Source organism: Nyctereutes procyonoides, unplaced genomic scaffold, assembly GCF_905146905.1.
Source record: "Nyctereutes procyonoides isolate TBG_1078 unplaced genomic scaffold, NYPRO_anot_genome, whole genome shotgun sequence".
NCBI classification, from domain to species: domain Eukaryota; kingdom Metazoa; phylum Chordata; class Mammalia; order Carnivora; family Canidae; genus Nyctereutes; species Nyctereutes procyonoides.
The window spans coordinates 77,282,982-77,294,567 of record NW_026575146.1 but is presented as its reverse complement, the minus strand read 5'-3'; the positions used below and the strand labels follow the sequence as shown (position 1 = coordinate 77,294,567).

At 43.2% G+C, this 11,586-nt stretch overlaps 1 protein-coding gene across 5 annotated transcripts in view; it reads left to right on the top strand.

The window, feature by feature from the left end:
- Window positions 1-1,099: 1,099 nt before the first annotated feature.
- LOC129500708 (zinc finger protein 226-like) overlaps window positions 1,100-11,586 on the top strand; it is a 40,446-nt gene continuing 29,959 nt past the window's right edge. Inside the window, exons 1-6 of one of the 5 annotated variants that reach the window (XM_055311391.1) lie at window positions 1,100-1,232; window positions 2,911-2,980; window positions 5,021-5,107; window positions 5,658-5,716; window positions 6,571-6,668; window positions 9,497-9,623. In XM_055311391.1, coding sequence (XP_055167366.1) covers window positions 6,654-6,668; window positions 9,497-9,623 — 142 coding nt within the window. In that variant the 5' untranslated portion in view covers window positions 1,100-1,232; window positions 2,911-2,980; window positions 5,021-5,107; window positions 5,658-5,716; window positions 6,571-6,653. Of the gene's footprint in view, window positions 1,233-2,910; window positions 2,981-5,020; window positions 5,717-6,570; window positions 6,669-9,496; window positions 9,624-11,586 lie in introns of all 5 variants that reach the window. The other 4 variants (XM_055311389.1, XM_055311394.1, XM_055311392.1 and 1 more) reach the window with 4 other exon arrangements.

Below are 11,586 nucleotides of genomic sequence, written 5' to 3'. Positions count from 1 at the left end.
ATATAAAGGAAAAAAACCCCTAATACTGGAACATGCTCCCTCACCTACAGAATCCTCCTCAGTGTTTTGGCGTTAAATCAGAGGCTTTGGGAATCAGCATAAGTCCAGTGTCAAGCTCTGCAGCTCTTCTGCTTGTTTTAAGATAGTGGACAATTTTGTAGCTTCACTGAAACTTGACCTTTTCACCTCCGAAGTAGGAATAATAATTCTAATAAAAAGTTTAAGTGAGGCAAGAGCGACTTTTCATAAGGACAAGCTTCCACTTCGGCCGTCTTAAGTTGTTTTTTCTTTTTTTTTATTTTTTAATTTTTATTTTTTAATAATAAATTTGTTTTTTATTGGTGTTCAATTTGCCAACATACAGAATAACACCCAGTGCTCATCCCGTCAAGTGCCCCCCTCAGTGCCCGCCACCCAGTCACCCCCACCCCCCGCCCTCCTCCCCTTCCACCACCCCTAGTTCGTTTCCCAGAGTTAGGAGTTAAGTTGTTTTTTCTACTAAACTTGTGGTACATCAGGGTCTGGCATAGGGGTCACCGCTTCTCCCAAGTCATTCCATCCCACCCATTCTTTAAACCCTGTTTTAGCCTCATACCGTCCTTTCATCTACCTTTCAATTATCTTGCGTCGCCTAAGCAATCATTCCCCGTTATTTTCTGCCCCCCCCCCGCCCCCGTTAATTTCTTGAAGATTGTTTTCTCCTCACCGGTTCCCTTCCCAACAATACTCCTGTCACAATTGGAGGCATTCCGAATTCAGGAAGTTGTGTCCATGGAATAATTTCTCTGAGCACTCAGGCAGAGGCAACGCAGACTCTTAGTGTAGAAACCCTCATAACCACCCAAGAAGTCGAGACTACGTGATTCCTTCCATTCTGGCATTTTGAGGAAGCGTAAACAAGGAGCTCCCAGCAACTGCAACACTTTCGGAGGGTGAGACTAAAAACGTTTCGCCCTCGGCATTCTGGGAGATGTAGTCCAGACGCTCCGTGTGGCGGCATGCACTTCCGCTCAGGAAGGCGGATCCGGTGCCTTCTGGGAAGTGTAGTCCAGAAGCTCCATGGTTTCGCTGGCACTTCCGCTGGGGGGGAGTGTGAGGTTGTTACTGAATTTTCTTTGGGAGCAGTGCGTCAGTTCCGCCTCTTCGGACGCTTCCAAACTTCCTGGATCTGTGCTTGGAACCAGCAGCGAGTGGGCGATTTAGGGGGAAAGAAGCCTGGACAGAGTACGCAGGTATGCAGCGGGAGGGCAGTGGAGTGCATCCCTGGGGGAGTCTCCGCGTTCAGGGTGGTTTGCCAGTCCTGGGGTGGGGTGGGGTGGGGTCGCCTGTCGCCTGGTTTGAGAGTTTCTGCGTGTCTTCGCTCGCCCAGCGTCTGCCTCCCTACACCCACGGGTGCTTCTGCTTCCTGCTGTTGGGGAATCGAAGAGGTGGGGAGAGCTGCCTCCATTTTGACCTCAAACTTTCTAGTTGGCTTCTGTCCAGCTTGTCTCTTGTCTCGGGTGGAAGACCCTGAGGGCAAAGCATCCCCTGGTGGAACCAAACTGCCCCCTCCAGCAGTAAGCCCTGCTGTGAGCCAGCAAGGCCCCACCCGTGATTGAGACGGTGATCATTTGACCTTCACTGCCCACCTGCCATTGCCCCACATTTTTTGTGTATAAACCTGGAAGCGTTTCCAATACTTTGAAGAGTCTTTGAGCTGGTCTGCAGCCGTTGGCGTCGCTGAAATAAATTCCTTTCTTATTTCACCGCCACTAATGTCTCTGCCTGTGGATTTTGTCAGGGGCAAGAGGCCAAATCTGGTCTGTTTGGGATTCCCACAGGCAGCTGCGCTTGCACCCCTGCGTGCCAGCTGTAGTGGTAGAAATAAACATCTCAAAACAGTTTCTGGCACAAGGTGGATGGTGACGTTTCTTAGTATTAATTTCCCGAAGAGCCTGAAATCCTTAGGGTAGGGTAGATACCCCACTGCAGAACCTTTCCTCTTCTCTGATTCCTGCATGATTCTGCCCCTTATAATCTCTCTTTTAGGAAGGTGAGGGTGCAGCAGATCCAACGTGAGTTCTCTCCTTGATTCAGAAACCGTACCAGGTTGAGTTGTTGCACAAAGAAAGCTTATTTACAGCAACTAAGGAGATCATGAGGAATGGCTTCCAAAGCCGTGACTCCCCAAAAGATGGTGAATGGGTTCCCTTTGTTGAGAGTTAGGATAGATATTTAGATAGGAAGTCTTTTTTGTTAAGATTTTATTTACTTATTCATGAGAGACACAGAGAGGGACAGAGACATAGGTAGAGGGAGAAGCAGGCTTCCTGCGGGGAGCCCAATGTGGGACTTGATCCCAGAATCCTGGGATCATGACCTCAGCCAGACAGATGTTCAACTATTCAGCCACCCAGACACCCTAGATAGGGAAGTCTTGTCATCATCATATGTAAAGATGGGCCTAAGGTGGAGCATGTGCCTTAGTGAAACATGCCAATACCTACACTGTGTGTTATGTATGTGAGGCTGAGCCCTCCCCCTTCCTTGGGCAGGGATTTTAGTATTCTAATGAGGTAAAGGGAATAGATCATCCCAGAAGTCACTCCATGGTCCTTTTGTGCAGGTATGAGTTGGCCTCAAAAGCTCTCAGTGGTCTGGGCCTGTGGCAGGTCTTGTCAGGGCAGCGGTCATCACCCAAGGTATGGTTTTGGGTTTCATGCCTGAGTTAAGAGGTGCACGAGGAAGAGCTTAAGGAAAAATGTAAGAGAGGTTAATGAGTACAAGCAGGTGGGAAGCAAACATCAGGTCTTGGGGTGTAGTTGGTGATAAGGGTTGCTTCCAGATTGCATGGAGGAAGGGGAGGCTTTAACTTTTGTTGAGGAGAGCCACACGATCATGGCATTTCATAACATTCTTTTCTTTCCCCAGCCTAACTTCTCAAAAAGAGCTGCGCAGAGACCCAAGGAATGACTCCTTGACTACTACAGCAAGGTTCCACGTGAGTGGGATTTGGCATTTTTCTTTCGCAACAATGTTCACATCAATCAGATGATACACGTGTAATCGGGCATGGGCATTAGTAATAACTGACCCTTAACTGCCGACCTCACCAGTGACGGTTTTATACAAATACATTGTGCCATACCATAGCTCTGTGAAGAAATCCTGCTTTCTTTTTCTATTCTGTAAAATGAGATTGAGACCCATGGAGCATAAATTCTTTTCCCAAAGTCCCTATGTAGTAAGAGGCCAAGCTAGGATTGGGATGAATGCAGTCTGAGTCCAGAGCTCGAGTTCCTAATCTCTTGGGTATGTTCTTCTTAAGCTGTAGGAACCCACAGAAATCAGACCCCAGGTAGTTAGCCCTTGATTCTGGAGGACCTGAAAAGCAAAGCTAGTGGTTTGTGACTTTTTTGAGTTTTTCCAAACACTGTCAACTATTCTGTTTCACTTATTACTTATAATATGCTTAATTATTATAGAACCATATAATTATGGAACATTCAGAAAATACAGAATATGAGGGAGAAAAATTTTATTTTATTTTATTTTATTTTATTTATTTTTTTTTTTTTGGAAAAAAATTTTAAATTACCCATTAATCCAAGGTAGCAGCTGTGAAGCTTTTTTTTTTTTTTTTAAGATTTTATTTATTTATTCATGAGAAATACAGAGAGAGAGGGGCACAGACACAGGCAGAGAGAGAAGCAGGCTCCATTCAGGGAGCCTAATGCAGGACTTGATCCCAGGTCTCCAGGATCACACCCCAGGCTGAAGGCGGCGCTAAACCACTGAGCCACCCACCCGGGCTGCCCAGCTGTGAAGCTTTTAATGCATTTCTGTTTGGTGGTTCTTTGTGTATATTTATATATTTGTTTATAAACATTTCACAAAACTATCATATATTTCTCTGTGTTTTTCTCCTGGTTTGTTTTAACTATGGAAATTTTTTAAAGATTTTATTTTATTCTTTATTTTATAAAAAAAGATTTATTTATGTATTAGAGAGCACGTGCGCATGCTTGTGCAGGGGCAGGGCAGAGGGAGAAGGAGAGACTCTCAAGCTGACTGCTGAGCGCAGAGCCTGATGCGGGGCTTGATTCCAGGATCCTGAGATCATGACCCGAGCCAAAATGAAGAGTACACACTCTTGCTTAACTGACTGAGCCCCCCAGGAACCCCTTAAGATTTTATTTTTAAGTAATCTTCTACCCAATGTGGGGCTTGAACTTAGAACCCCAAGATGAAGAGTTGCATGCTCCACCAACTGAGCCAGCCAGGTACCCCATAACTATGGAAATTTTTAAACACTGGCAAGAAAAAATAAATTAATGAACTTCCATATAATTTCATGATATTTATTATTCTCATTATTACTGTTATTGCTATGACTGTTTTCTGATATTTTAAGACTTTATTTTTATATAATTTAAAATTTTTCCTTCGAAAAGTTGTAAAAATAGTATAAGAAATTCTTACTTACTCTTTACCCAAATTCCCCAATTATTTACATCTCGCCTATCTGTTTTGTGGCTCTGTCAGCATAACATCAGGAATTATACTTGTAATTCAGTGACGGCTTATTTTAGCTTTCTGAAGGAAGAAAGCCCCATATATGGGTATTAGGAGATGTGTTAGGAAGAAGGATTTAGGAGAGGCTGATTATAGAATTTTTTTTTTTTTGATTATAGAATTTTAACATCACTCAGTTGGCAATATTAGATATTATATTATACAATAGTGTTACCTATTAGATGTTAAATGTAATGTTACCTATTAGATAGTGCTGGATAACATTATATAACATCCTGTTATGTAATCCATAGTCTTTCAGTTAATTTTGTTCTGTTTTCATTTAAAGGCATTATAACCAGTCTCCTCTACTCCATCCCAGTTCAAAGTCCAATTTTATGGATTGCCTTAAGCTATATATTTGTTTACACATTTTACAAAATTTTTGTCATACTTGATGTTCCTTAATGTGGAATGTATTCCACAACCTTTATCTTTTTCATTGATGCTTTTTTTTTTTTTCCAGATAAGCTCTATGCCCAGTGTGGGGCCTTGAACTCATGACCCCAATATCAAGAGTCACATGGTCTACTGATGGAGCCCGGTGCCCCTGGTTTCGATGCTTTTATTTTTACTTATTATTTATTATCATTATTTTTTTAGACTTTATTTCTTTGTTTAGAGAGAGGGAGAATAGAAATGGGGGAAGGGGCAGAGGGATAGGGAGAGAGAGAATCTCAAGCAGACTCCATGTTCAGTATGGAGTCCGACAAGGGGCTCACCCTGAGATCAAGACCTGAGCTGAAATCAAGAGTCAGATGCCCAACTGACTGAACCACCCAGGTGCCAGTTCTTGATGCTTTTATAATTTTATTTTATTTTTAAAAATATTTTTCATTTATTTCTTCATGAGAGATGCAGGGAGAGAGAGGCAGAGACACAGGCAGAGGGAGAAGCAGGCTCCATGCAGGGAGCCCGATGTGGGACTCGATCCTGGAACTCTGGGATCACTCCCTGAGCCGAAGGCAGATGCTCAACTGATGAGCCACCCAGGCATCCCTCCTGATGCTTTTAAAGAGTGTAGAGGGAAGCTTTTTGGGAGAAAGTTCTTCATTTGGGATTTATCTGATGTATCCATGTTTAGGTTTTGCTATGCGTTGTAGGGAGTGATTCCACAGAAGCACTGAGGCATCCTTGCCATTGCAACATAACAAGAGCCAAGGTAGGTTGGTTTGTCCATGTATTGGTGAACTCAACCTTGTTGACTAGTTCTAGAGGTGGTTTCTATTAGGTTTCTCATTGTAAAGTTACTATTTTTTTCTCTTAAAATTAATAAAATCTTATGGGAAGAGACACGTATTAGCACTCTGCCACGAGGACCAGCTTCTCCCCTACTTATTTACTCATTCGTTCAAATATAATATTGTGGCAATAGGAACTCAGAATCGTCTTGCTAATTTAAATGACGTGTAGATGAAGAAACATTTACTTTTACCAACTTGTGGTATATTGTACATATCCTAGAATTCACCCCATTTTAGTTGCACAAATCAATGATTTTTAGTAACTTTGCTGAGTGGTGCAGCCATCACTATAATTCAGTTTAGAATATTTTTGTTTCCCCAGTTGGATTCTTCGTGCCCATTTTCAGTTAACCCTCGTGATCCACCCCCCAGTTAACGACCCCAGCAACCAGTAACCTGCTTTCTGTCTCCATAGATTTGCCTCTGGACATTTTGTATAAATGGAATCCCACAATATCCGGCCTTTGGAAAGTGACCGTCCTCTTTCATTTTCAGTAGTGTTTACAAGGTTCATCCTTGTTGTAGCATAATCAGTACCCCTTCCTCTTAATTGGTGAATAATATTCCATTGTGTGGATTTTGCCACAATTTGTTCGTTCATGCATAGATTATAGATTGATGAAAAAAAAAAAAGATTATAGATTGATGTTTCGGTGGTTTCCAGTTCCTGAATAACGGTGCTGTGAACATTCGTTTACAGATTCACGGTAATCATCCCTGTAGGGGAGCAGCATCCCGGGCTACCTTTAATGCCTTTTTTCTGCCTTCCTAGGCACCCCACCAGGTGCAGTTCTGCTTTGTGGGATCTGTGCAACTCAGGACTTGGCCTACCTACCCCCAGAAGGAGGAGGACACATGACTATGTTCAAGGTGAGTAGGGCTTGCCTTTTTTCACTTTCCAAATTCCATCTAATTACTCAGATCATCATGTTTTTCTGGGCAGAACAACAGGCATTTGAGGACCTGTTTTGCACCAGTGTCTTACTTTTGTCCCTTTTGAATTTACATTGCATGTAGTTAGCTTTTGTTTCATGATTATTTATTTTATGCAGTAGAAAAATTACTAGAAATGAGCAGTTCTCCCACTTCATTACTTCCCTGCTGACAAATGAACTATTGTAATTTTCTCCTACTCTTATTCTTATGGGCATTCATAACTGAATTTATATTCACAAAATACACCTAATTTTAAATTCTGATTTTTTTTCCCGTTAGCGTTATGTAATGTTCTTTTTTTACAGTTGCATTCTGCTCCCATTGAATTGATGTACCTTTCTTTCTTTCTTTTTTTTTTTTTTTTCAAAGACTTTATCTATTCCTGTGAGACACAGAGAGAGGCAGAGACACAGGCAGAGGGAGAAGCAGGCTCCATCTGGGGAGCCTGATGTAGGAGTGATTCTGGGACCCTGGGATCACGCCCTGAGCCAAAGGCAGACACTCAGCCACTGAGCCACCCAAGTGCCCCTGTACCTTTCTGTCTTTAACTCCTTCCCATTTATAGACACATACATGGTTTAGGGATTTTATTATACTAACCAACACTGTAGTGACCACTTGCCTACATCAAACCTTTCCCCCCACCCAAACCAAGTCTGAAAAGAATCTGCCAGTTTTTTGTCCTCACATTCGATATGTGCAGGTGTAAGCTGTTGTTTAGGTGGATTATCCAACTGCAAGCACAGCACAGCAGTCTGTAAGCACTGCTCCACAAAGATATTGCTGGAGGTTTCCACAGGGAGAGCTGGACTCTATCTTCCCTGTGCCTTAGAGTATTGGCGCATTCTGTACATTTACTCTTTGGAGCAGCCAAGGGAGGAGATGTTGATCTTATCTTCATCTTAAAACATGTGAATATGACAGACTTGGTCAGATTCATACAAGAAACCAAGCCAGAAATGTGAGGCATTCTGCTCAAGTGAAAGAGATAGGGAAACAGAAAGAATTCATTTCGGGCCCTGGGACCTGTAATGCACCTGGAGTATTTTTTGAGAGATGATTTTCACAGGTGCTGCTGCTTCCTGATTCCCTTCTCAGGGTGATTCTCTTCCTGTGGTCACTCCCCTTCACTGACCTGCTCAGCACTACAGACACAAAGATGGCAGTTAGCACACTCGTTGTATAAAATCTTTAAATTCCAGGGTGCTGGGTTGGTTTAGTTGGTTAAGTGTCTACCTTCTGCTTAGGTCATGATCTCAGGGTCCTGGGATCAAGCCCCATGTGGTGCTCCCTGCTCAGCGGGGAGCCTGCTTCTCCCTCTCCCTCTGCCCCTCCCCCTACTCATGCTCTCTCTCACTCACTGTCTCTCAAATAAATAAATAAAAATTTAAAAAAAAATCTTTAAATTTCTCTACGGCAAAAGACACCTTAGGTGAAATTACCAGGAACAATAACCTGAGGCAAAAATATTTACCACAGGGATTCCAGAAAAAAAAGACAAAGCCCATAATAAGAAACTTAGGCATATGGTTAAAGGGAAAAAAAAAAACCCAGTGGAATACAAAGCAGGACATGCATAGGCGTGTCACAAATGAGAAATATGAGTAAACATCTGAAAAGGGAGTTCTACTAATTTACAGTCAAATAAGTGGGAATACTAATACAAATTGTTCTTCCAAATCAGATTACCAAAGCCATGGAAAAATATATAGCCTGCTCTGGGCCATCATACAGAGAACCTGGGTTGTCCCATTCTCTCGCAAGTTTAGGAGAGTGAGAAAAAGATTGGGAAGAAAATCTGCCATCATATGATCATAATTTTAAATGTGCTCATTTCTCAGCCTTGTAATCATCCTTTGCAATTATTTTCAAGTTATCAGACAGGGAAACAAGATCTATGTAAAATAGTGTTCTTACAGGATGTATTCTAATGAGAAGAATATGTAAAATTAAATGATGTTTATTCAGAACAGGAAGGGATAGATGATCTGTTCTCTGGGATAACACATAGCCCCAAAATGTAGGTGAAAAAGATACTGATACTGGCAACATGAAGAAATAACATGAATGATAGCAACTGTTGGTTAGGCATTTCCTCTGTGCCAACACTGTTCCAAATGCTGTAGATGTTCCCTGATTTAATCCTTGAAAGAGCTCCATCATGGAAGGACCACATACAGAGAAGAAACTTAGGTAACTACAGGCAGTCTCATCCAAAGTCTCACAACTTGTAAGGTACAGACCCTTGGGAATGGCACTGAGGCCTGTTGGCTACAGAACCTGATGCCCAGTGTTACCTGGGGTGAACCACACAGCTGTCCCACAAGGGTACCTAAAGCTTGTGAGTTTAGCACACATTAAAGTGAAGTGATAGGGTTCATGTGTGAGAAAGGAAGACGGTGGGTACAATCAGATATGTTTGGCTGAATTGTAGATGCTTCTGGGACAGTCGGCAGTGTGTACCAAAAATTAACACGTAGGTCATCTAGGATGTGCATTTAGAGTTCTTGGTGGTTATTTGTAAGTTGACTCCAGACACAAGATAAAAACATAAGGACGTTGTCATTGCCACACTTTCTGGTGAGGCCAAGGAAAATCCGTATGTGGCATTGGCCAGGTAGATGGAGAATGGCCTACAAGCCTATGGATGGACTTGAATCTCTCAAACCCTGAAACTGCTTCCCACCATCCTCTCCACCTCCTCAGTGCTGCCTGGCTCCCAGTGGGTACAGGTCTGACGCTGCATGTGCTTGGTGTTGTAGGAGACAGTGACGTTCAAGGATGTGGCAGTGGTCTTCACGGAGGAGGAGCTGGGGCTGCTGGACCCCGCCCAGAGGAAACTGTATGGAGACGTGATGCTGGAGAACTTCAGGAACCTGATTTCTGTGGGTGAGGACAGGCACTCTGTGCCTTAACGTCAGCTTCCTGGATTGGCTCTCTGTCCTTAAGTGTTCGAGGCTTCAGGAGTCTTGAAATAAATGAGCACCTGCATTGGTGGTGCACAAACACATTTTAATGAAATAAAGTAGAAAAGCTCAGCTTGTTAGAAAGAACGGAATACGTTACAGCAGAATGTCCCGCTGATTGTGTGGTAGATATTTGTGGATATATGTCTGGGTCTTGAAATAGGTCGTGCTTTTTTTTAAGTGCTCGAAAAATGCTGGTTTTGATTAATTGATCAATAGGTGTAGGAATCCAGATACTCAGGCAGTTGTAGCTTTCGTGTGTTCATTTTAAGTATGTGGCTTAGTGTGTTCACAACTCACTACCCCTGCTTCTGTGATGTATTCTGCTTTGAGAAAGAAAAAAAAAACCCTCTGGATGATGCTAGCAACCCAGAGAGAAGAAAAATCAGGCAAGAACCAAGCAGGTGGGAGTCCTAGCAAGTGTTCTTCCATCTGTCTGAATTCTTTCTGCCTCCTTTGCCTTCACCCAGTTCAGATTGCCAGACTCTGTCTTGAATCATTCCAGCTGCGTTTATATTGTGTGCCTGTTTCCATACCACCCCTTGTGTTGTCTGTTCTCCATGTAGCAGCCTAAGCTGATCCTTAGGAAGTACGAGTCAGAGCGCCATGCCTCTCTGCGCTAGAACTCTATGGCTTATTTTTCTTTGAGCTAAAGCCGATTCAAGTAGCTCCTAAAGTCCTCCATGGTATGCTCATCTCCCACTTCCTCTCTGAACACATCACTTGTCCCCTTCCTCTTGCTCCGCCTCCTCATGTTTCTCAGACCTGCCAGGGATGCCGAAGTGCCTGCTGCTGTCCTAACAAATTGCCACACACTGCACAGCTTAGGGCGACACAGGGTGACTGCCGTGTAGCTCTCTGGGTCAGAGGTGTGACATGGTTCTTCCTGGGCTCAAGGTGTCAGCACAGATGCATTTCCTTTTTGGAAGTCTACGGGAGAATCTGGGTCTTTGCTTTTTCAACTTCTAGCAGTTACCCCATGTTTTTAAGCTTGTGGTTCCTTTCCACCATCTTCACTGCCAGCAACATTGCTTCTCCCTGCCCATTCTTCTGCTGTCACATTGCCTGCCTATGCTCTTCTTCCATCTTGAAGGGTCCTTTTGGTTGCATTGAGCCCATTTGGATAATAGAGGTGAGTCTTCATTTTAAGGTCAGCTGATTAGCAGCCTTAATTCCATCTGCAACCTTAATTCCCCTTTGCCATGTAACATAACATATTCTACATTCCAAAAAACAGGATGTGGAATCTTTGGGAGCCATTTAAACTGCCTACCACACATACTTGTCTCTCAGAGCCCTTACTCTCTGGCTGACATACCTTTTTACCTGAAATCCTTATGTCCCCTTCCTCTCCCTCCCCTCCCTCCCTCTCTTCCTTGCTTCCTGTCTCTGCTCAGTTTCAACGTCACAAGAAAGGCCTTTTCTGACCAACTTAGTAAACCATGACTGTCTCTTTACTCTCCTTGTTTTACCTTATATTGTGCCTCATGTGTTTTTGTTTGCTTGCTCATCTCCTCTCTGTCCCCCCTGGAGTGTGATCCCCACGAGTGGGGAACTGTGTCTGGTTTTTTTTTCCATTGCTATATCCTCAGTGCCTAAAATCATTGGGTATGTGGCAGGTATCTGGAAATGTGTGTTGACGTGGTGAACGTGTTAATGGATGGGAGACCTCTGTGTCTCCATGGGTCATGGTGATAACTGTAGGTCATGTGCAAACCAGAATGAATGAAGGATATTGCAGAACATTTTTTTGTCTTTTGACGAATGCCTGTCCAGTTACTTTCTATTTCACTTACTTTCTTGGGTACCCTTGGCATAAATGTGTGTTTGGGTGTATGCACTTGACCCATCCCAAGGAAGCTTGTAAGCATGGTGGTTGTGACCAT